The following is a 26,708-nucleotide window of genomic DNA, read 5'->3' on the forward strand; positions in this document are numbered from 1 at the left end:
CAGATTCTTCTCACTGGTTCTGTAGAGCTTCATGAAGCTGCCTTTTACAAAATCAGGACATTGGTCTATCAAGGTTAATATTATTTACTCCAAATGGCAGCATCTTTCCAAGTAAAGATCTTTCTCCCTATAAAGTGTGCTTCACTCTGCAGGAAACTACCCACTGGTGGTCCTTGACCCAAAGAGTGTCTGGCTGTCCTTGACCAGAGTCTTTTTGGCTGTGGCCCCTGCCAATGGAATCCCTGTCAAGTGAGATCCAAGCCCTGAGGGATATGATGCAATTTTTCAGGTCCTGTAAGATGTTCCATCTGGTCGGTGGTTGAGGACATTAGTGGTTTTCATCTAGCTTGTTTCCCATCCCCTTTCCCCTTTCCCCTTTTCCTTTTTCCTTCTTGGTTAACCAGAGGTTCAGCTATTTCTTGCCTTTCCCCTTTATTGGCCTCCCCATTTTTGCATATTTGGGTGCCTCTGGGTTTTAGATAATAGAATGTTTAACTGTGTTCTCTTTTTAACAGTTCATATTCTGTTGCAAGCTGCCCCAATTTGTTGGAAGAGGGTGAGATAGAATTATTATTATTATTATTATTATTATTATTATTATTATTATTATTATTATTATTATTATTATTATTATTATTATTATCGTCATCGTCATCATCATCGTCATTATTTATTACGCTTATATACCACCCTCCCCCGAAGGGCTCAGGGCGGTGAACATAGAATATACATGCACAGGACAAATAAAATCAGACAAATAAATTATGACTCTGCACATTTTAAAACTAAGCCCCTTAAAACGCAGCGTACTAATTATACAGCACAGTAGTACAATACTCAACAGATGGCGTCTCGTGACTGAACCCCCTAAGAGGGGGGGACGGTAGGGTCCACTGATGTTATGGGGGGGCAATCAGTGGCCGGTCTCCCCAAAAGGTGAATAAAGTCACTTGATCTGCTTAGCTGGAGATGTCCAGGACTGAACCCAGAACCTTCTACCTGCAAAGCAGTTGCTCTACCACTGTGCCACAGCCCCTCCTTTATCAAAATATAGTACTACCTATATGCGCAGAAGGAAACCAATGAAAAATTACAGCTCTCAGTTGAGCATTCCTGGATGATATAAGTATTTGTAAACACCGTTATTACATACACTGCATTTTTAGTATGTCCAAGATGTACAACTAAAATATGAAGTGCAAAATGTCCTTATATTCACATGTTTTTAAACTTCCAAGGTAAAGAGTGTAATTTATTAATGAACATGTTCAGTAGTGTAGTGCCAAGGGGGCTGGGGGGTGCGCGACGCACCGAGTGAGCACCGATGTGGGGGTATTGTGAGGGCATGGAGGGGGCATGGCAGGGGCATTCTGGAGCGGGGAGACATGCGTGTCCTGGGCACAGTTCCCTCTTGCTCTGGCCCTGAATGTGTTTCTGTATTTCCAGTCCTAAATAATGACCAGAGGAAAATGCTTCTGATTGGCAGGTATGACAGCAGTCAGCAGGAGAGGGCTGTTTTCTAAGAAATCTTCTTTTGGGCTTCCTGGCGGCATACTGGAATTGACAGACCATTGGTTTGATCTGACATGGCATGGCATGGGATCACTTTTGTGCCTACATTATGTTATTATGGGATGCTTCCTACAGTATTCAGCAAGTTCCATATCCTCATTATCATTTGTTAGACCAGTCACACACTGTCAGCCTAACCTAGCTCACAGAGTTGTTGTGAGGGTAAAACAGAGAAGAGAAGAATGGTGTAAGCTACTTCAGGTCCCCATTGGGGAGCCAGATGGAATATAAATAAACTAAAGGAGTAAATGAAATGAATATTTCTTCCCTCCCCCCTCTCCTGCGATTCAAAACAGCTTTGTTAGGCTTCCCATTCAGGTGCTGACCAGCTCAAAACCCACTTAACTTTAGCAAAGTTGCTTCTGCATTATGGATGGTCATAATCTCTTGACTTCACACTTTTGTTTTTACATATCTTACTAAGAAGAGCAGAAGACTGGTTTTCATATCCCCCTTTTTCTCTACCTGTAAGGAGTCTCAAAGGGGCTTGAAAATCCCTTTTCCTTCCTCTCCCTCCAACAGCCACCTTGTGAGGCACGTGAGGCTTAGAGAGTTCTGAGAGAACTGTGACCAGCCTAAAGTCACCCAGCAGGCTTATTGTGGAGCAGCGGGGAAAGCAAGCCCAGCTCACCAAATTAGAGTCCACTGATTTTAACCATTACGCCATGCTGGGTCTCCCAGATCTCAGTTCTTAATGAAATCTTCATTCTCAATTTTTAAAAATCTGCAACATTCTCTGCCTTCCCTGGTCGGGTTGGTCCAAATATCACCTTGGGTTTATTTTATTGTCATTAACGCTATACCCCATCAACATGCAACAGTTTCAATAGGAAATACAGTTGTATTCAAATCAAAAAGAAGCAGTGGCTTAGGACCACACAAATGCGCACGCATGCATGCTCACAAACACACACGCATGCAGTAGACAGTCATGTACAAAGAGACACAGCATGGAAATCCATATGAAGTTACTAACATTCCTGCTACTCAGGAGCTTTGACACTGAGAATCTTGACAGATGCTGGAAAGCAAATGTTCTAATACAACTCCCATCTGTGTTTCTAAGAATGCCAGCCGCTTCAAGTGAAATGATAAATATTGATACCACAGCCCTAGCAGCAAAGTCTCTTTCACCCTGAGCTATTAATAAAAAGTCCAGTTGAGGTAAACTTGGGAGGTGGAGACACAGTCCAAGGGCAACAGCAAGGTTTGATGCAGTGCTACCAGTCTGTGTTGTCCTCTATAGAAGCAAAAAAGCAAGAAGAGGAAAGTATTCACTCCCCAAGGATTGTAGCCTACAGGTCAACAATAGGAAGATAACCGAAGGAGGAAAGGGGAAAGGCAGGCTGGAGGGACAGGACTTTGGGAGTGAAGTCCTTACTTAAGACTAAGATCTATTTACAACTGGGAAGGGACTAAACCAAAGCCTTTATTTTTAAAGGGGGTGAATGACTTTGGAAAGGGTCTTGAAGGAAAAAGAAAGAGGCTAAGACATGATTGGGATTCTCCTTTGCTATGGGCTATTGAGCAAAATTCAGGAAATGTCTATATCCACACATCTCACACAACACTGATTTTTAACTGCACAGATGTATGCATCAAGGGTAGTTCCCAATAAAGCTTTGTACTTGCAAAATCATAAAAAAGCATGCTCCTTTCCTTCAATGAAATGCTTCAGTTTTATAGCCCCAGGCATCTCACTGCCACTGGGCGTGCCTGACAGCTGGGAGAAGAAACGCAATCTTGGGCAGTCCCTTTTAATAATCTCACCCTCGTGCCCTTCAAATAGCTCAGAACAGACTCCTTAGATCCAGCTTTCCATCTAGTTCCCTTCATTGACTACATCAGTAATAGGTACTTCAAAAAAATTCATGGCAACACAAAAACCAGAGCTACAAAGTATCCAGAGACCTCGTTTTGTGTGGCTGTTTCAGTTCCCATGAAACACATGCAGTGCATATCTGATCATTCACAGTCTGGCTGCTGAGAATGTGCAATTAAAAGTCTAAATAATTCCACATGAATACAGGGTCTTGAAAACACTCAGATAATTAGGAGGTCTTGATTAGTGGCTTTGCTTGTATACTGAACACACACATTTGACTGAAATTGGAACAATACATGCAATCAGTCATTGGTGGACTGTCCATTTAACAAGACTGTCCATTTGATGATCTCACAAAGTACAGAAGCCGTGGACCAAAGAGTACATCATTCCCCCCAACGACCAATGTTTAAAAAGCAAGTGCAAGTTTTCAAGTTACGCTCATTTGCTTTAATGGCCCATATCAATCACGTTAACCAAATCATTACAGATATAGGGGGAAAAAATCTGGTTTGGTATTACCATCATTGGAAGCCAAAGAATGACTTTTATCAGAGCCAGGATCAGTGAGAAGCGCTTCTGAGCAAATTCCACAGTGAATCCTCGGCTGGTGTACGGCACACAGTGTGCACCGTAGTGGTCCGCTCCACTGATGTCGGTGGGACTTTGCCTAACCAATGGGTCAGAGTTCTGACAAGGAACTTGGCAGTGCTTTGAGAGTCTGTTCACTGGATCTTCCGGAGAAAGGGATAGTGCATGACTCCCAGCTGGAGGTGACCCAGGTGAGAAGTACCCTCGGACGATTTGATGATAATCATCGTAAAGCTGCTGTTGATCATCTGAACACAACAGCTTATAAATTAGTGGAATGGAGAGCACAACAAGGAGACAGAGACACAGCACGTAAATGCCAAAAAGTAACAAGACGTAAGAACTGGCGCAGTCCATAAGGCATCCCCAGGAGGTGGGTGAATAGCTACCCCAGCCAAACAGAGGCAAAATACAGATCAGCAAACTGACAATCCAGATAGTGAGAATGGCCCATATCATGCTCACTGGCCTTTTGGTAGCCCTGTGGCTAGTCCCTGTTTTGTGAAGGCTGTAGAAGTTATACGAAACTACAAGAGATCCCATGAGATTGCTCGAAAAACCTTGGAACAAGTACAGCAGTGCTGAAGTTGTGCACAAGGTGTGGGGAAGCATTTCGTCCAACCACTGTTTGAGCATGAAGATTGTCACCGGCACCACGCTGATCAGATCATCCACAGTCAATGAAGTGACAATCATCGAGATGGTACTTTTATTTTGCAGTCTCAGCAAAGACACTAGTGAATAGATGCTGCCCAGCAGGGCGGTGAATGTTATAATAAAAGTTAAACAGAAAAGAAAGACATTCAAAGGTTTTTGTCCTTTGGGCATATCCATAATTCCATGATTTTGAATCGATTGGTTTGTTCCATTTAATGATACATTGCCAACAGTCACCGACATTGTTGTTAGAATGAGTAGAGTAGGGAGATAGATCTTCCTTTGCCTTTTCACCGACTCTGTAGATTCCTGTATGATGATGCAAAATTGTTAGGTCCACACTGGATTTTTTAAATCTTCTTGACCAAGTGTATCCTTGGGCTATATAGACATTTCCCCCTTTCTGGACACTTGAGCAAGATGCATTCAAGAACAGACAACAAAACTCACACTTGAAAAAGAACACATTGTTATAAGAAACATGTACCAGGGGGTGAAGGATGCTGATGATAAAAAAAAATAAGCAAAGTAGTTTCTCCTTTTGTTTTGTTCTGTTGGGTTGTCCTGGTCCTTTAAATCCTTCCAAGATGATCAAGTTTGGCTCTTAGAGTACAAATGCTTCCAGCCAGAAATCATGCCGTAGTGGAAAGAAAGCAGAATATCTGTCTTGTGCTGCTGGCTCAGAAGGCACTATAGCAGGAAAAAAAATCAGAAGCTCTTTGGTTCGGTCTGCACTATTCAGAGCTGCAGGAGGGAGGAGTCAGATGCAAGCAGGATAGCAGAAGAGAAGGGAGTAAGCGTCTTTCTGAACAGAGCCGTTCTGAGATCTGTAGAGAGCAAGGGTGCCCCCACTAAGCCACACCTCCAATGCTGATATTTAAATCCAGTGCAAACAATGAGACCTGATACGAGCCATGAATGTCATCCCTTCTGAGCCCTGGGCTTCTCCACAGCTGCTTGTGGCAAGAAGATTAAGCGTGGCTATTCATTCACATTTCCTGCACTTCGACAGCACAAAGGGGAAAAGGCATGTGAGTCCTTTAAGCAAAAGAGTTTCTTCTCTGTGTCAGGGCAAATGTGCCCTGACCACACCAAACGGACTGGACCGAACCCACCTTTGAAGCTCCTGCTTTTGGCGTGATTCACAAAGCAGCATGTCACTTTAAGCCTACTTGGGGACATGTCCCATTCAACACAGAAGCAAAATTCATCTACAAAGAAGCCCCACTTCAATTAATTAGCCCAGCTTTCAGCTATTTCATTCCATTTAGTTTTAGTCTTTACACTTTATCCCTGTGCACACTTGCTAGGAAGCAAATCTGCCTACATTCTGTCAGTCTGACTCCTGAGAAAGCATGCAAAGGATTTGATATTACAAATACCCTCTTTCTTCTAACTTTAATTTTTTAAATTTAAAAAATTAAATTTTTTAAAATGAAAACAGAATTATATAAAATTAGAAAAAAACACAATTTTAAAACATTTTTTTAAAAAATCAGAGATACTCCAAAAAGGGAATGAGACTAATTTCATTGCTCTTGTAGATACACACTGATTGACATTTTTGTTAGAGATGCTGTGAATTTCCCAGTGAATGTGTTCCATAGGCAAACGTATGGTGTTCACTTGATGGGGGCAGAGCACTGGGTCTTCTGGCTCAACACTGAACAACCTGCAGAACAAGTTAGCATCAGGTTTTTAATGAAACTGTACATGTACGAAAATACTACTGATCCCAACAGTCCCAGCCATTAACACTGCTAAGGACTATTTGGACAAACGTTGCAGGGTAAGTGTTGTTTAAACCACAGTGTTTATGACTGTCATATAAGATTTGTGGTCTATGTAACTGTCTAGCTGAACAACTGACTGTGAAATGGAACAGTGATGCGTAGAGGGAAGGGGAGTGGAACTCCATCAATCTACGTGAGAATGTGCATGCAGGAAAAGCCCGTTGTGTAGCACTATACAGTTAGGAAGGAATACGTAGAAGCAACTTGCCAAACAGACATGAACAGGTCTGACCCCTGATCCTGGGCAGTTTCTTGTGAGTGGGGACAGTCTTTCGGAAATTTTGGGTTCAAGGTGTTTATGACTTTAGCATGTTTGCAAAAAGTCTAAGATTTCTTTTTTTAATGTTACCAGATCCTTACATTAGGATGGATACCAGAGAACCATGAGTATGCCATTACCTGCCAAGACTCTGCATAGATGAATTTTGCTTCATTTAGTACACACAGGCATGGAAACAGTAGTCAGTCACTGCTTCCCAGCAGATGGACACACTGCAAAATCGCCCATATGATATGACACAAAGTATACACATGGATTTTGTGTTCATTCTTTGAATATAGTGGTAAAAAGGCCACACTAGTCACAGAACGTAAAAAAGTAAGACCAAGGCTAAAATACAAAAACCCTTATACAAGAAGAAGAAAAAGAAGAGTTGGATTTATATCCCACCTTTCTCTCCTGCAAGGAAACTCAAGGTGGCTTACAAACTCCTTTCCCTTCCTCTCTCCACAACAGACATCTAATGAGTAGGTGGGGCTGAGAGATATCTGAGAGAACTGTGACTAGCCCAAGGTCACCCAGCAAGAATGTAGGAGTGCAGAAACACATCTGGTTCTCCAGATAAGCCTCTGCCACTCAGGTGGAGGAGTAGGGAATCACACCTGGTTCTCCAAATTAGAATCCACCTGCTCTTAACCACTACACCACGCTGACTTTCTATAAAACCTCAATAAAAGAATTTAAGAGAGGAATATTCCATCAACTTTTAAAATACTCAGATGGGGAGTCAGTATCGTAGTACAAAATAGCACGAAAGGTCCTCTATCCTCTTACCCCCGATTTTCTAAATTTGTTGATCAAAAGGCAAAATTGTGCTACGGATCTAGAGACCAGTTGGTCCTTTCCCAAAAGTAAACGGTGCATTTCCATTTGTTATCTTTCCCCATCTAGCTGGCTAGTATAAATCCTAATATTTCATTTCTGAATTTGTTATATATAGGACATTTTAAGAATTTATGTCCTAAAGTATCCACTTCATTAGTGTGAGGGAGAAACTGGTCTTCTAGGACATGTGGGCCCAGAGAAAGGGGTGAACAGGGGGACTCTGTGGCTGTTTCTGTGAGGCAATCAGAGGCCCTCATCTCCCCTCACAGCAGCAGAAGGCCATTGCTTTCACCTCCTGCATGTGAGCTCCCAAAGGCACCTGGTGGGCCACTGCGAGTAGCAGAGTGCTGGACTAGATGGACTCTGGTCTGATCCAGCAGGCTCTTTCTTATGTTCTTATGTTCTGGAGCTGAATGGAGCAACAGAACATCTTCAAGGTAAGTCCAGCAATTTATTTCCTGTACTGTATATGTTTTTTAATCAATTTTTTACTATTATTGTACTGTTGTCTATGCCAATAAAGTCTTGCTGAAATGAAAATTTATATGTGCATCAACTGGCTGAGTTGGGCACTTGTGCCCTGACTTGTATCACACATGACCAAAGGCATAGCAAGGGGGAAAAGTGGCCAGTGCACTGGTCTATCCTCCACCCCCAGAATGCCCCTGTCCCACCCAGGAATGCCCCAGAACGCCATTGCCACACCCCCACAGGGGCGCACACCCAGTGCATCGCACACCCCTAGTCCCCTTGGAGCTACGCCTCTGCACATGACATCTAGGCTGGCTCACAGTTCCCATGCATTCATTTAAACTCAGACAAGGGCCTTTGTGCCTTCTGTGCCGTTTGGCATCTTACTCTGCTACCCTTTTAATGGTACTCCAGAGTCTCCACCTGGGGTGGTTACCACGTGCCAGAACCCTCTCTGCCTTGTGATCACAAGTACTGTGTTAAGTAATTGAACAACCAACCCCCTAGTTTTTTCCTGTTGTGCATGTCAGCACTGCACACTGTTTCTCTTCTCCCCATCGCTTGATAAAATGCAGACACCTCAGCACAGAGAGTGTCTTTTGATAAGAATAAATGCTGTATATTTAAAGGATGTCTTGGTGATCAAAGGGATAAGCTGACAGCAGAGGCTAGAGGCAAGCATCGTTGCAGGCAGGTGCATAATGCTATCTTTCTGCCAAGCTCTCTGCCTCTCCACACCACCAGAAATTCAATTATAGGCTTTGGGTATATCTTGAGCATGACAGGCTGTTTGTGATCTCAAATTTCTATAGCTCTGCATGACAAAGTGGATCAATATCTCAAACTGAATTCTGGGCTATTTTTTGTTTCACATTTGGCCGAACATACAGAAAAATCCAAGATTCAAAAGTGTTCCTGGTGCCTCAACACAAGATCCTGCCTGCCCCGAGCCTCCTGCAAATTAACCCTTCACAATCCAGATGATGACATACTGCAAGCAGAGAGCAAAATGAACCAGCCCGAACAACTTCTCCTCCTCAGTTTCCCCATTATCTTCAGAAATTTGCCCATTCCTTCTCTTGTGCCATTTGCCCAAAGGCTCAATCTAAGCAAGAAAAGCTGGCAGTCTCAACAGAACCCACCCAGCTTAGCAGAAGAATGGAAATGCTGATGATACCAGAACCACTCAGACATCTTCGGCTTCTTCTCAGTCACTGAGCTGGGAGATGTACAGGATTTGTGTCAAATGTGTATCAGATATCATCTGGCCATAGTTTTGAACCATGGAAGGACTACCATGGGAAACAGAAATAGGTCTCCTAGTTCCAGAGCAGAAGTGGGGTACCATCTGGGATAAAAGAACCCAAAGAACAATTTCAGCAAGAGGAAAGGATAAGGTAAAGATTCACAAACTATTTGGCACAGTCCAAACTCTAGAGAGGCAAAAAGGATAGGAATATAGAGGGGCATACCGCCCAGGGGACTTATGGATCACATGACCCCAGGCTGCGGCCATTTAGTTATGTGGGGGGTGGGAAATTGCCCCCCCTCCTCCTTCTCCCAGGTCCAATCACTGACTTCAAGACAGAGAGATTTCTCTCTCTGGCATGGTTGTGGTGGGGGAGGGCGGCTGCCCATACTGGGGGGGGGGGGGGGGGTTAAAATCTCAGATTTTGCACCTGACTACATTTTCCCTAGATATGCCTCTGGGGACACCTCACTTGGGGGATTATGGTGAAGTAACTATGAAGGGAAATTCAAAATATTGGGAGAGATTATTGATCAAGCCATTGTTACAGAACTAAAGTAGCTAAATTTAAGTATTTTTGAAGATGTATATTTACATTAGGCTGTTGGGGTTTCTGGGCTGTGTGGCCATGACCTGGTAGTTTTTGCTCCTAACATGTCACACGGATCTATGGCAGGCATCTTCTGGGTGGAGTTCATTTACACATGCTAATGCAATGCTAATGTGATTGCACACGCAATTGCAACTGTGATTGCAAATGCAAGTGCAAGTGCAATTACAAATGCAGCAGCAATGCAACTGTAAATGCAACAGGACCAGACACATGCAAATGTGCCTCACCCCCCTGTGAAGGGGATAAAATATATACTCCACCACACAATCACTCCACATTGTGTCCCTAAGTGATTTAGAGACTCCTTCCCTTCCTTTCCCCACAACATACACCTTGTGGGGTAGGTGGGGCTGAGAGAATTCTGCAGAACTGTGACTAGCCCAAAGTCACCCAGCTGGCTTCATGTGGATGAATGTGGAAACAAAACTGATTCCCCAGATTAAAGTCTGCTGCTCTTAACCACTACAACCTGCTGGCAACAGATGTTGGCATCTGTTTATTGCTCCTTGTCTTTAGGCATCTGGTTAGCCAACGAATGAAACGCGATGCTGGTCTGATCTAGATGGCTGCTGTTTGTTTTGTGGCACTGAGTGACCTGAATGAGCAGGAGAATTTCAGGTTGTCTAAATTATGTGACAAATTATTTATCTTTTTTAAAGAGAAGAGAAACTGAACCAGTTGAACTGAAACTCCGTGATGAAACAGAGACAGGAAAAACCTACATAGATCAGGGTGTAGGTGGGGATTGGCACAGAATTAGGTACCCTAATAGTTTTTCTTTTTTTAGTAATCAGAGACAGCGGCTGTGTTGCTTTGAAAGTTCCCAGGTTTATGAAGCCTGGTCAGCAAATATGCGTTAGCATAGCACTTAAACAGCAGCGTACCCTGATGGAGAGATATTAGTGACATACATTGTGGAGAGCTAACTTGCAAATGGTTAGCTACGCTAAGAAGTATAATGAATACAACAAATCAAGTTATTAAAAACAACACAGGCATTTGGGCATTAAGAACAAACCATTAAGAACAAACCATCTAAATGATCATGTAGCTTAAGCATTTTTTGGAAACCAGTTGATAAGCTGGTTTGGTGGCTGAATCAGTGGTGCACAATTGGCATCTCCTAAAGATGGCATCTACTGCAAGCAATACCCAGCATTGAAATGTAATGTGGAGTTTTTTTTGGGGGGGGGGGGAGTTCAAGGCCGGTCTTGCCTGGTTCCAGGTTTAAATTGCAAGCTCCACCTTTGAAGCCGCCAGTTTAAAGCTGGGCCCAGCCAAGCCAAGGTAAGCCTGCAGTTTTCTACAGCTTTCTGCTGCTGGCTGTGCCTCCAACTGGGCCTGCAGTTCTCTTATAAGCCACTCTGAGGCCGCTGGCGTGGGTTAGGGGCAGTTTAGAGTCATTTGCAGGGCCGGAACTGTGCAAAGTTCCCGCCAAAAACGGTGTTTATACCACCCCCAACCTGGCTTTATTGGCCTGAGGCAATAACTAGCAGTAACTAGCAGTAACTAGCAGTAAAGAGGGATGCTAAAGATGATTTATTAATTTATTGTCGAAGGCTTTCACGGCCGGAATCACTTGGGTGCTGTGTGGTTTCCGGGCTGTATGGCCGTGTTCTAGCAGCATTCTCTCCTGACGTTTCGCCTGCATCTGTGGCTGGCATCTTCAGAGGACCATCCTCTGAAGATGCCAGCCACAGATGCAGGCAAAACGTCAGGAGAGAATGCTGATAGAACACGGCCATACAGCCCGGAAACCACACAGCACCCAAGATTTATTAATTGTTGTAAAGGAATTATTCTAGTGGGAAGTATGTTTTTTTAAAGGATGCTTTTCCTTGGTGGTTTTATTGGGTAAAACATCAGGGAATTCAATTTGTACAAGTTATTTTTTGTTTTGTAAGAATGAATTAGAACATTTATTTGTGAAAACTAATACAGATTTTTTTTTAAAGAGATATACTTTGCCGATGACTCCTAGAGCTATAGACTTGGAATGCCCATTCACTAGTGAGTTTCATTCACTTTCTCTGCACGGTCACAACATCAGTTCCATCAGAGTATACGGCATTTGTCTCCTGATCTCACAATCCCATCTCTGAATTGAAAGGGAAGATTGATAGTAGAATCAGGAAGGCACTGTAAATGTGTCATAATTCTAATGGAACATACATTAAACATCCATCTGCAGACTGTCCTTTTAAGGGGATCTCGAGACTGTTTCCAAATTAAGCTTTGCAAAATGGCCAATAATCATAAAAGCCTTCTTAATTAAAACAAAAACCCAGCAGTTTAAAATGTCAAATATGACAATCAATAACAATAAAGCCAGCATAAAGGCAATATACACAAACAATGCTGACAGAGTCATTTAAACATTACTTAAAACCAATCTATGGAGGAATAGAAGGGAAGAAAAAATAAAAAGGAGGCTAGAAAAATTCAGCTATCTGGTGCGTCTCCAGCAGGAACTGGAAAACTATGGGTGGTCATGTTTCATTTTGGCTCTTTCCTGAGGATCCTACACTGCCTTCCATAGCCCCTGTTATGAAGTGCCTTTCACCCCAGGATTACTGCCTTTAACAGGCTTTAGGGATGAGGATCAAGAGACCCACCTCTGGGGTAGACATAATGACCACACTCCCAATTGCCTGGTCTGTGATGGGTTGTGCTACTTTTTACCTTATAACTGGTTCTCTTTACCTGGCCAAGCTGCCAGTGTCACCTGATGCTCCCCATCCATGCTGTATCGAGACCTGAGGAGTCTGTGATCAATTATGTTGTTGCCTAATTTTCTTCATCCCAATGTATCTATGTTGTCCTTCTGTTCTATTGACTCACCTAACTCAAATGAAAAGAAGCAGAGAGGGATATCAGCAGCGTAAAGACAATCAATTTCTCCCAAACTCTGACAACCTAATATAGAAGATCCCTCTACAGGTAGTGATCCGTCAGATAAGACTAGAGAAGGGTGAGGGTCAATCCCTGGAATATCTAGTTAGAAAAGATCAGGTAGTAAGAGCTGTGAAAGAGACCCTGGTAGGGTTTCCAGTTCTGTTTGGGAACTACCTGGAGATTTGGGGAATGGAGTTTGGGGAGGGCAGGGTTTGGGGAGGGGAGGGAATTCCATAGGGTATAATGCTGTACAGGCTACCTTCCAAAGTGGCCATTTTCTCCAGGGAAACTGATCTTTGTTGCCTGAAATCAGTTGCAATCCCACAAGATCTGCATGTGGTTGGCAACCCCAGACCCTGGAGACTTGCTACTAGTCAGAGTTGACAGTACTGACCCTGATAGACCAAAGATCTGACTCAGTAGAAGCCAACTCATGTATTTACTGAAGCACAGGCAGTGCCCCTTATCCCTTATCTCACCACTCAAACCAGACAGTTCCAAGGCAGATGGTACTGAAAGCTGCCAAGCAATTGAGGAATATCGACAGGATCATAGTCCCAAATTTCTGTCCCAGCAGAGATCACCCAAGCCTGCCTCAAGGCAATGTCCTTTTCAGTACTATACCAGAGAGAACATGAAAATGGTCTAAGCAACTGTACAATAAGACTTTCCACTTGCTGATGGTTATTTAAATTGTTTGGGTCGAAGGGAAACTAGGGACAGTGTGTGCTACCTCCTTCAATGTCTGTCTGAGCTTTATTTATTTATTTATTGTATTTATATTTACCTTCCTAAGACCCAACTGGTAATCCACCTTTAGTTCAACACTGAACACCAAGAGGACCAAGAAGTGGTAGGCCACATTCTTTTCTGCAAATATTGTGTCCTTGAGCTGCAATCATTGAAATGCATCGAGGTAACTGTGACTCCACTGGGCACTCATTATACTGTGCACCTGACGCGCTGACACAGTATTTTACAAGCCATGATTGAAATGACATTATCAGTGAAATGCCTAGCAAACAAACCAGGGCAAGTAATTGCCTGATCTGCATTTAAGGATGCTCATGATACACCCCTGGGTTCCCTGTTACCTTTCTAATTAAACAGAGACACACCTAATGAGACAAAGGGTCTCTCAGTCTCTGTTTCCTATCTGTAATCATTATTATTTTCAATGTATAATTATATTTAATTATATAACTATGTTTAACATACTTAGTATTATTTTACAAGAACGTTATAAGAATTAATAACAGTAAAATGTGGGGAGCAGTGTAGGGCTACGAGCAAAGAGATTTTTACTGAACTGAGCTTGCCTTTGTACCACTGGCTTTACTGTACCACTGCGTTTCATGAACAAGAGGGATTTATATATGGCAGCAGAAATCTCTTTGAATGCTTTTAGCTTTATTAGCTCCTGGTTTTTAAAAAAAACAAATCCAGTGAGACACATGTTACAACATACTTTTAAAAATCTTCGCTCACCTTGGATAAATAAGGCTGAGAGCGCTGATTCACTGGCTACAAGATAGTTGACGCCCTAGGTCTTCATTGCATGTTTCTAACGCATGTGCTTTGAAGAGGCATTCAAACTGTTGTCATTAACACAGGATCTGTGCCAAGGAGTGAGCTGCACATGAACGTCTAATTTATGGCTTGATTTCCATCTGCACTGCAGAAAGCTGCCACTTTAAGAGCGCCAGCTGCGTTCTTCTCCTTTGTGGTCCATTTTGCAGAAAGGGGCCTGTCAGGTAGAGAGACTGCCTCAATTTAAAAGTGCAGGTGAAAGATCCGAAAGTTCAGCAGTCATTTATCGCTTTGCAATTAACAAACATTATTCAAATTTTTGCACGTGATGACTTGGAAGTCAGACCCGCTAAATTCACTAAGGTTTAAATAAGCAAAAGTGTGTATGAGACTTCATGTCATATGTCTTAAGTTAATTATCTCAGTTGGAATAGCAATAAGAGCCTGGCACCTGGCAGGAGATGGGGTGATGGTGCAGGAATAAGGTGAATGCCAGAACATTTCGTGTGAGTCTTGGGGCATTGTGTCAACATGATGACTCTATTTCTGGGATGAACTCAGAAGTGACATCATGCTTGCTCAGTGACACACACACACACACACACACACACACACACACCCTCGCTTCCCTACTGAATAGTAGTGGTGTGTCAGATCTGACAGCCCTGCACTAAAACGAAAATGAAACATGACACACCTTAAAATAGCAGTATCAACCAACTATATAATCAACCTCATCCCATTAGCAACCTTTACCAACTACAGCCTTAAAACTACAATCACAGCAGTCCACTGAATACATATTTCAAATTATGATATTAGAAGTAAACTCATAATCAGTATTGGCACAACAAACTATGCCAATTCCATATTATCGAGTTATAAACATGCCAATTCATGGTCTGCTGTGTTAGTTTGGAAGAATTGCAAGCAGAGCTTCACTGGAGGGAAGTATCTTACATTGTCACAGGACCAAGGGGGTTTCAAGTACATGAAAACATTTTTTTTAAAAAAAATAATATTTTATTGCAAGAAACATGGACACCAAGCCCAATTTCAATTTCCAGTTATAGGACATTTTGTTTACCTGATTTTAAAGAGAATCCCATGGGAAGATATCAAGTTGGTCTAGCTATTTCAGTTAAAACTGAGTTGAAAATTCAGCTAATGGAGTTGCCTGTCCTAAATTGGCTCAGGCCATTTTGATTAAGGGGACTCCTTTAAAATTCATAATAATTAATGTATATCTTTCACCCAGTAAGGATACGGAGACAATTCAAATTAGATTAATTAATTATTATCGATTAATTAATTATTATGAGAAATTGGGATCCCTGTACCTGGGAAGAGATTTTAATTGCTGGTGATTTTAATGCTAGAATTGGAAAGAATGAACAGGATATTCTTAATTCTATAGGAGCAGTTGGGGATTGAGTGGGAACATTGTTGATCAAGTTAAATGGTTTAAATATCTTGGCCTTTGTTTCCATTATCAGGTCTTTTGGGCTACCCATAGATCATGGGTTATTGAAGCGGGTAATTTAAGTGCTAAGGCTTTTATGGTTTTATTATAACAAAGGACACAGTTTGGTTTCCATGGCTATTAGAGTATTCAATGCCAAGGTTTGTCAGCAAATATTGTATGGGATTCCTATTTGGATTGGTGCTTGGAACAGGGATCTGGAATGTGTAGAATCTAAATTTTTATATTAAATACCTGGTCTTCCCTGTTCTGTCCCTTATGTGGGAAAACAGGTCAATACCTATTAGTTACCAAGGTATGGTCCCAAGTATTTAAATTTTGGGTTCGAATATATTTTCAACCAAGATGTGAAAAGCCTCTTATATTGGGCACTACCTGAAATACAGTCTGTAGATGAGTTGTCCCTGTTGTCAGAAAGGGAAATATTTCAGATTATTAAAAAAAAAACCTCTTAAAGGAAGAATTTTCGATTTTGCTGAAGGAGGCCAATAAATTTTGTCCCCCTCTCTATGTGAATATTCCATTTATGAAATTAACCATTGTTGTGTATCTGTACAGACTGACCGAGAGTAAATGGCAGAGGGCCCTGACCTTGGCTAGATGTAATGTTTTACCCTCCGCCCTTAGACAAGGGAGACACTTAGGAATTCCACATAAGGGAAGGATATGTAGTTGTGTTACGGGCTGTGAAGAATTGGTTTTGCATGTCCTGTTATATTGCCCTCTATATAATTTGTCCAGAAATATATATCTCTGCCCATTCTTGGAAGGGATTGAGAATTTATTGGATTAACAAAAAGTTGTATTTCTCTTAAATGGTGAGTCCAAGGACAAGTTGGAACCCATGGCTAAATTTTTATTTGATGCTATTGCCTCATGAGCTTAACTGATTCTAGTACTGTCAGTGTATTAAGTTTACTTATGCCATTAAAGGTTACTTTGAACTTTTTTTAAAATGGCCGAAAAGTCCTTAACTGCAGGAGGAAAATCAATTGGATTGTCAGGGCTTTTATCTGTAAGTATCATTTCATGCAATATTTCTTATAATCTTCTTTCCTTTCTTTTGTATGTTCAGATGTTTTGCAAAGTTAAAAGGGGGCACAAGCCAAAGACACAGGATTCCATTATTTTGGTTGAAATGTTATTTTAATTTTATTTTACATACTCCTTCTCACTGCGTGAGTTTTAATGTAAGGAATATCCCAGTTTTGAGAATGATGTGAAGAGACTATATTTTGAGTTTGGTCCTCAATGTATTTCTTAAGGAGAGGGAGGGGGTGGATGTATTTCTTAAAGAGAGAGAGAGAGAGAGAGAGAGAGAGAGAGAGAGAGAGAGAGATCATTGGTATAACTGCAGGATGTGGAACCTTCCTGAAACAATACAAAACAAAAATCCTTTTAGTGCGTTTATGAAGTATTTGACCGTAGAAGCACTTCTGCAAGAGAAACCCAGCTAATTAATTTTGATTGGCAGGAAAATGGTATATTAAGTCTACTGATGAAAAGGATGGCTGGGCTTCAGAGGGTGTAAATGGCAACAATGAATAACTGAAGAATAAATTGATTTTTTTCCCTTTAAGAAAAAAAAACTGATGCAGAAAAAAAGACCTATTAAGGTAATAGTTTAATTAAGGTTTTATATAAAATCTATGTGCTATTGATGGCAGTGAAGGCTTAATGGATGATGCTACATAAAGCCTTATCTGAAGAAACTGCGCTTTTAAAGCTGAGGATCCGGGGGTTGGGGCAGAGTATGAGAACCAGTGTGGTGTAGTGATTAAGAATGGTGAATTCTAATCTAGAGAATGTGATTTGTTTCCCCACTTCTCCACATGAAGCCTGCTGGGTTACCTTGGGCTAGTGACAGTTCTCTCAGAACTCTCTCAGCCCCACCTACCTCACAAGGTGTTTGTTGCAGGGATGGGAAGGAAGGTAGATTGTAAGTGACATTTAGACTCCTTAATGGTTGAGAAAGCAGACTATAAAAACTTCTTCTTGTTGTTCTTGTTGTTCTTGTTGTTCTTGTTCTTCTTCTTCTTCTTCTTCTTTTTCTTCTTCTGTTTTCCATGCAGAACTGTCCATGTACAAACCTTGGAATCTACAGTTTTAGGATCATAGATAGCAGGTCAGTGACCCAAGACAACTGCTGCCAGTCAAAAACAGACAATAGAAAGCTAACAGCCAAGGACACTGCACTGGAGACTGGTGGTATTTTTGTACTATTTATTTACAAATGTACAGCTGCAGCACAGGCGGAGGTGCAGAGGCACTGCTACAGGGTGGCAGATTCATCACCCCATAGTTGAGAGAGAGAGAGAGAGAGAGAGAAAGAGAGAGAGAAAGAGAGAGAGAGTTGTTTCAGCCTGTTTTGGCATTCTTTTCCTGTATCTTTTCTGGTATCCACACTTGACCCAAACCCTTTTCCAGTAATTAAAGCACAATGAGGAAACCACAGGCATGGAGACATATTCCTTTTGTCATCAAGGAAATTTTGAATCACAGACTTTTATCAGAAACCAAGCTGCAAATGGAAGAAAATAACAGTGAGTTTACACTGCCATTTCTTGCAGTAAAGTTGCCAGATCTTTTGGCAGGTTCCACCTAAACATTAGACAGAACTTCCAGATTGTAAGGGCTGTTCGACAATGGAATACACTGCCTCAGTGTGTGGTGGGGTGTTCTTCTTTGGAGGTTTTTAAAGATGCTGGATGACCATCTGTCAAGAGTGCTTTGATTGTATTCCTGCAAACCAGGTGGTTGGACTTGATGGTCCTGGTGGTCTCTTCCACCTCTATGATTCTAATCTCTTTTAGCAGTTTTATGGAGTAGTGTTAGGTTGTTCTATGTTTCCACTAATGAAGAGTTTATGCCATGGTTTGTTTTTAATAGGTTGTTTAAATGGTTTTGCTGTTAATGGTTGTGCTTTAATTGACTTGTAATATTGTTTTAGTTGTAGCTAGGGTCACCAATCCCCTGGTGAAGGCAGAAAATCCCCTACTCCTAACTCCCCCCGCCCAATTAAAAAATGGCTGTCAGGTCTATGGCATGATGTCAGTTCTGGGGAAACCCCAAAAGTGGTCATGCCTCTCAGGACTGACAGAAACTCTATGGTAAAATGAATGTTCCCATGGCTTTCCTGCTGGTTGGTGGGCCATGGTTGTAATCCCCCTTCAGCAGTTTTTTGGGAGAGGAATAATTGAAAATATTCTAAAGAAATAATTGAAAAGTGGAATATTTACCAAAAGGTATCGTTTAAAAACACATACACACGACTGCGAGAAGACGAGAAAGCCTTGCGCCTTGATTTTCTTATAACTAGACACCTCCAACACATACACACAAATTTCCACTCAGCAGGTGGCTTTTCCATGATAGAAAACAAAATCCTGGTTTAGAACATTGCCTTCTAACTATAGCAGAATTAGGGAATATGGGTTCTTTTCAGTCCCAAGTGTTTTTATTTCTAAGAAGCAACTCTAAGATGCCATATTTAGCAACAATATGTTCCGAAAGCTAAAGGGTTAAATATGTGTGGTGCTCATGAAGGAGCTAGCTAGAAACACTTTGGGGCAGAGAATTCCAACGGCTGGGTGCCACTGCAGAAAAAAAAATGCCTGATGGCCAAAATGAATAGTAGCTTTGATCTCTTACAATTTATGTACAAGTTGTGGAGAGTCAGCATGGTGTAGTGGTTAAGAGTGGTGGACTCTAATCTGGTGAACCAGGTTTATTTTCCTTACTCCTCCACAAGAAGCCTGTTGGATGACCTTGGGCTAGTCACAGTTCCCTTGGAACCCTCTTAGCCCCATTTCAAGGTTTTTTTTGTGGGGAAGGGAAGGTGATTGTAAGCCACTGAGACTTGTTAAAGATAGAGAAAAGTGGGGTATAAAAGCCAATTCTTCTATTTAGTCTGAACTGGGTACACATACTCTTCCATATACTCATGACATAAGCATCCACCTTTATATGCATAACCATCCATGATCATCTTATTTAGATTAATATGATTGCTGTCATCGTTTTTTCCTGGTCAAAGATGGTTCACATAACCACATGACCGAACCTGCAGTTCTACTGCTACTCTGCAACTTTAAGTTTGATTGCCATGGTTTGTCCCGGGTTACCTGGAGATTTGTAGAACTGAGAGCATGTTGAAAATTCTATGTTAAATGATCCCTATCTCATCTCCTTACTGATCTACAACTGTCAGTGGACTTGTGCAAGGTGACATGAAAGACTGGCTTAAAATTATTAGCATAGGCAGTCTGACCTATGTGAACTGTTCATGTTGGAGGAGCCAGTTTGCAATATCACCATTTGATGATTAATAATCTATCGAAGTGAACCTATCAACATCATTCAATGTCATCCAAATATAGCTAATTACTATGAGTAATGCTTATTTTCTGACAGTCTGTACGTGTTGTTTCCATGCACCAAATTTGTACCCACTACGGGAGCACTTGTTTCCAATGTATCTGTTTGGGTATTGGATATATTTACTGCTTTGGCACTGGCTGACTCTAAAATTGGGGAAGTCATTATTCTCAGAGAGAAAAGGATGGGGGCCAAAGCATTAGCTCATTTTTTAAAAAAGACCTCAGCCGCATTCCTAGCACAGAAGAAGTGTCTTGCAGAGAACAAATAAGGAAGGTGGACATAAATATTGAGTGCAGGATCTATTAAATTGTCAGCCAAATAAATAAGCCCTATAAGCAGAAAAACAAAAGATCAAGATACTATAGTACAGGTCGTTTTCTTCCCATAGTCCAACCTGGATTTACACATTTCTACAATATATTTGTCCAAAACAGGGTCATAAAATGTCTGCCACTGGTAAAATTAAGATCGCTGAGAATAACAGTATCCCTTTTCAAATAGTAAAGATAGGGGCATTATAGATGCACAAAGAAGGGGGAGAAGAATTTCAAGTTCTGCCCTCAGCCTATAGGAGTTTATTGGAATTTATTTAGACACAGTGGTTTGTATTCAGCACAGCACCAGTGGAAACATAATGGGACTTAGCAAAAGATCATGTGCAACACTTAGCACTTTCCTCCCAATATATTATAGTGCCCAGAAACTGATTGCCCAAACTCTTGGGCTAGTAGCTGCTAGTGGAAATAGAAGTGGTGATATAATGAGTCTGGCAGTCAGGGGTGGAGCGAGGGAGAACTGTGCCTGGGGCACGAGCATGCCCTGCGCCCCTGCTGCAGCACCACGCCCGCCCCCCGTACGCCCGGAATGCCTCGGAACACCATGCCACACCCTGACCACACCCCTACCGAGGCACGCACCGAGGTTGCCCCCCACCTTGTTGGCGCTATGCCACTGCTGACAGTGCAACCAGTGCAAAAAAAAATTTTTTCTTGAATTTTCACTTCCACAAGATCTCCAGCAGAAGAGGAAACTCTGCACTGGATCCAACCCCATAGGGACATTTATTTGTTTGTTTACTTTATGGTTTGTCTTTCTCTCTGAGACCTTAAAACAGATTGCAAAGTTGGAAAACAATAAAAATTATTAAGAGTATAACATACGCCACACCATAAACATTGCAATAGTGGCTTATAAGCACTAGAAGACAATTCAGTAAAAAGGCACATGAGGCCTGCTTGGTGACCTTGGGCTGGTCACAGTTCTTTGGAACTCTCTCAGCCCGCCTATCTCACAAGGCGTCTGTTGTGGGGAGAGGAAGGGAAGGAGTTTGTAAGCAGCCTTGAGACTCCTTACAGGAGAGAAAGGTGGGGTATAAATCCAAACTCCTCCTTCCCCTCCTCTTCATTAAGTTCAAGCCACTGTCTTTCTTAATTTTGAGGAGGGGGGGGTCTTCCCTAAAATATTGACCCCTGGTAAAATATCTTTGGTTTAAATGTCCATTTATTCAACAGTAAAGTAGTTGCTAAATGTGGTACCTGATATTGCTGCTGAATTACTCTCTCTCTCTCTCGCCCTCCCTATCTCTCTCTCTGTATGTATGTGTGCGTATGTGAACACAACACACACTAAAAAGTTCTAATTGGATTTTAAATAAATGTGCAAATTAATTGTTGTTGTTATTGTATTAATTGTGAATTTTTATTGTTATTATCTTCCTTCGAGTCAGCATGGTGTAGTGGTTAAGAGCAGGTGCACTCTAATCTGGAGAACCGAGTTTGATTCCCTGCTCTGCCACTTGAGCTCTGGAGGCTTATCTGGTGAACCAGATTAGCCTGTGAACACATGCCAGCTGGGTGACCTTGGGCTAGTCACAGTTCTTTGGTGCTCTCTCAGCCCCACCTACCTCACAAAGTGTTTGTTTTGGGAGGGGGAGGGCAAGGAGATTGTAAGCCCCTTTGAGTCTCCTACAGAAGAGAAAGGGGGATATAAATCCAAACTCTTCTTCTTCTTCTTAGTAGGTCATGTAACCCGCTATCCTTAGTAGGTCATGCAACCCACTATCCTGAATGCTTTTTATGAGTTTATGGAACCATGGGGGCAGTGCACCCCAGCCGCTGCACCCTAGGAAGATATGGGCAAAGTAGTAACAAAGATTATGATGCACTAACTTCAAAATACATTCCATGCTAAACTCACGCATTATTGTGTAGCAGGTGATGTTATTTAGTATAACAGAGCACCTTCTGGTTTATTGTGCAGATTGTTCAAGGTTTCTGGAAAATGCTTATTTTATACTCTATGCAATATTTCTCTATCATTTAATTAATGTAAAAGGCTGTATTTTTAACTTGGATTGCTTTTAAAGCTAATTCTCTTTGCTCTTTTTCCTTGATCAGTGGAAGAGCTGAAACGTGATCTGAATTTATTTTCAAGTCCCATCTGCAAGCTGATGATAAAATAATGGGATTCAGCGAAAGACAGAATATGTCATGGCCACCCCCACCCCCCCATACACACACTGAAGTGGTACCTTCATAGGTATGACTAACTCAAGCCACTCTGTGGTTTTTCATACTCTTCAAAATTACAGTATTAAAACTTGAAGAAAAAGAAGAAGAGTTTGGATTTATACCCTTGCCTTTCTCTTCTGTAAGGAGTCTTATTACACTTACAAAATCCTGCCCTTCCTCTTTCCACAACAGACACCTTGTGAAGTAGGTGGGGCGGCTGAGAGAGTTCTCGGAGAACTGTGACTAGCCCAAAATCACCCAGCAGGTTTCATGTGTAGGAGCAGGGAAACAAATCCAGTTCACCGGACAAGAGTTCGCTGCTGCTGTGGAAGAGTAGAGAACCAGATCGGGTTCTCCAAATTGGAGTCCGCTGCTCTTAACCACTACACCACGCTGGTTCTCATTCATCAGTTTTCTTATTGTCTACCTCCCCTCCCCCCAGCAAAACTGGTATTATTAGATGCCATATTTTCCATCACTACACCAAAGGAAGTGTTTCATCCAGTAGAGATGTGGTCCATGGGAAAGCAGTGGGCGTCACTAAGCCAGTCACTGAAGCAAGCTGAACACTATGTACCGTATATACTCGAGTATAAGCTGACCCGAATATAAGCCGAGACACCTAATTTTACCACAAAAAACTGGGAAACTTATTGACTCAAGTATAAGCCTTTGAACTTGACTCAGTAGCACCTAAAAACAGAAGATTTGGGAGCAAGTTGAGGTAGAGTTGCTTAACAGAGTTTGCATTAGGGATTTCCAGCACTCTAGGAACACAAATGAACCACTGTTTTCCTCCAAATGTAGAATAATTCTGGGATTCATAGCCATGCTAGCCTAAACTTTGCTCCAAAGAAAGTATTTGTCTTCAGCAACATCAGTATTTGGCAGTAAAGTACTGCATGAAGAATTGTATTCATCTAGAATGCAACACACCAATAACCCTTAGGAGAGAAATGCCTCGGTTTCTTTTAACACACACACACACACACACACACACACACACACACACACACACACACACACACACAACCTAGTTGTAATGCTATGCAGGCTGTCCTTATAGCTTGTTTTTACGACTCTCTGGTGAGTTAGAAAAAAAGCAACAACATGCTTACCAGTTCCCCACAGCAGCCCCAGCTCTGCCCACCATCTTGGAATTACTGTATATACTCGAGTATAAGCTGAAGGGGGCTTTTTCATGTAAAAATATGCTGGAAAAGTTGGCTTATACTCGAGTATATATGGTAAATGCAAATGACTTTATGACTTGATTATGAGAAAACTGTTTTCCTTTCCCACATTTATCTCTGCCTTAGTGGAACTTAGTAGTAAGTTAAGATCATCTAAGCATATTGCAATGAAAAAGGGAGATTCAATGAAAATTACAAATAGAGCTTGTTCTCTGTGCTACAGTTGCCAGATCCATTGTCACAGGAGGTTATTGTGTGTGTCCTTTAATGTTCCATAATTCTAGAGATGTAAAATTTCTGGAAATTTTGACGTCATGGACAAAACACAAATGGGCCCCCCCCCTGAAATATATACACTTTCCTATGAAATGAAGAGCCCTATCTGGAGGGGGTGGGGTGAATCCACCTGTGGGAGTGGCAGACAGCCCCTGTCCTCCCAGTTACTGAGACATGTCATCAGACTTAGCGCCAGCATCTCTGCTGGCACACAGGACTGGGCCAGGGATGTGGCCAGGAAAGGAGATGACATTAGTCGGCTCCGTCCTAGCCACATGGCTTGTTATGCTGGTGGCCAATAATATGGATTTATGCAACCCTTTTGGGTTAAACCCAGTGGGGATTTCTTGTTTTTGAAGCCTGCCCACGCCACCAGGAAGCCCCTTTGGGAGCAGCGGGGTGACGCAGCCATGGCCAGCCACCTGGACTCCTGAATGGGGCCGCCCATCTTCTTTTACTGATTGAACAACATGATGCATATGCTCACTCAGCCTGGGCATGTAATTTTTTTTTATTTGCAGCATTGTTCAATACATGCTAAGTCTTGTTCAAGCTATGCAAAAGTTAGAAATGTTCAAATACTTCATTCCACAGAGTAGTTTGTTCTCTCACCTACGTAAATTGAAGGAGAATTTTCCATCCACTCTTGAAATCCTTTTGGATTAGTAAAACTTGACGCATGTAGATTTCTTGTGACGCCATCATATTTTGGAGACAAGCAGGGAATCCAATTAGGTTTTGACTACTTTCTCTCACTTTACATTGCTATGAGAATAATTACTATGAGTATAATTACTGTTAACAGTACAGTTCTCTCACTAAAAATAGAAACACTAATACATACTTGCCACTTCCATCTGAATTAGCTCATTCTACCTGTTGGCAAACTGGTAGTTATGAAGCCAACTCTCTTGAAGTTTCTGATTTCTTAATCTCAGTAGAGGTAGCATGAGCAAAAAATGTGCCACACGCCTGTTTTGCATTACTAAGTAGCTACCCACATAAACTTTATAATTGAGGCTACTGAGAATATTTTATGTTTTAGTCTTCTTGAACTTTTATGAGGTCCCCACAATTCAAGCACATTTTAGGGAATAGTAGGAATTAATGTTCAACAATTTGTTAAACATGGGGGAAGGGGAATTATGTCTCTCAACCAATGACCTGATATTATGATTTTATCTGTGTCTGTTTAGCTGAGGCTGTAATAAGATATTTTCAGAATGGGACAGATCTAGATTAAATTGGCAGTTTCAGCTGATCCCACTTCCTGCTGCAAATCCCTTACTTGCTCTTTTCTTGGGTCTCCTATCCCCCAGGATCAGAATTTCATGGAGATCAGTAGACTGCAGTAGGAACAGAAAGAGAGAAAAATTCCATTCTGCCATTGGAAAATTTAGCTTGGATTAACCCCAGTGTTTCCAGGGATAGATCTCTGGCATGGACACTATGGAAACATGAGCCCACGGAACTGTCAAGGACATCTGTCAAGGATAATTGTCAAGGACAATTATCAGCCTGAGTATGTATTTTATGTGTTGTACAGTTACTTCCAATTTATGGTGACCCAATAGACATTTATGCACTTGTGGTCTCATTCACATTGAGCATATATTTCCTTTGGGTTGGATTCTCAGTTACACATACATTTCTCTCTCTTTGGAACATTCTATCATAACTAGGCTGGCTCAGGTCTTGCAAACCAAGGACTGAAGCTTCCTTTGGCCATCTTATGTTGGGTCTTCTTTTTCTCCTACTGACTTGATATTTTCCAAGTATTATTCTATTTTCCAGTGAGCCTTGTCTCCTTATGATATGACCAAAGTATCTCTCTCTCTCTCTCTCACTCACTCACTCACTCACTCACTCACTCACTCACTCACTCACTCACTCACTCACTCACTCACTCACTCACTCACGTTTATTCATTTTGTCTTCTAGGGAGAATTCAGACTTAAGTTGATCTAGAACTGACTGATGTTTATTTTGACAATCCAAAGTATCTATACAACTCCGCTCCATCACATTTCAACTGGATCAACTTTCTTCCTATCTTCTTTTTTCATTGTTCAACTTTCGCATCCGTAAACAGTAATGGGGAATATCAGTGTATGAATTGCCTTGACCTTGGTCACTAGTGATACTTCCTTGCACTTCCTTCATAGCTGCCCTTACAGTTCTTGATCTCCTGCCTCCTTTTTTGGCTGATGATGGAGCCATGGAAAAGCTTCTTGATCTCCAGCCTCCTTTTTTGGCTGATGATGGAGCCATGGAAAAGCTTTGAAAATTTCAGTTTCTTCATTGTCACCTTAAAGTTGAGTAACTCCTCAGTAGCAATTACTTTTGTCTTTTATTTTGCTGTAATCCTACTTTGGCACTTTCTTCTTTACCACACAAGCCTGAATGCAGCCTGAATACAGAAGGAAAAATGTAGGGCTGGACACTAGCTCCCTCTCTTGCTCAAATGGCAAAACTCCCAATGTTTTTTCCCCTTCAGTAGAACAGGGATGAGAGACACCTGGATGACTCTGCTGGTACTTCTTGTAAAATTGAGGATGCTGTAAT

The 26,708-nt window shown here is 41.7% G+C and overlaps 1 protein-coding gene across 1 annotated transcript in view; it reads right to left on the minus strand.

The window, feature by feature from the left end:
* GPR149 (G protein-coupled receptor 149) overlaps positions 1-5,349 on the minus strand; it is a 43,985-nt gene extending 38,636 nt beyond the window's left edge. Inside the window, exon 1 of the mRNA XM_048506848.1 lies at positions 3,920-5,349. Within this exon, the coding sequence (XP_048362805.1) occupies positions 3,920-4,888 (969 nt within the window). The 5' untranslated portion in view covers positions 4,889-5,349. The remainder of the gene's footprint in view (positions 1-3,919) is intronic.
* Positions 5,350-26,708: the final 21,359 nt, after the last annotated feature.

The sequence above is a fragment of the Sphaerodactylus townsendi genome, linkage group LG08, assembly GCF_021028975.2.
Source record: "Sphaerodactylus townsendi isolate TG3544 linkage group LG08, MPM_Stown_v2.3, whole genome shotgun sequence".
Classification (NCBI taxonomy): Eukaryota; Metazoa; Chordata; class Lepidosauria; order Squamata; family Sphaerodactylidae; genus Sphaerodactylus; species Sphaerodactylus townsendi.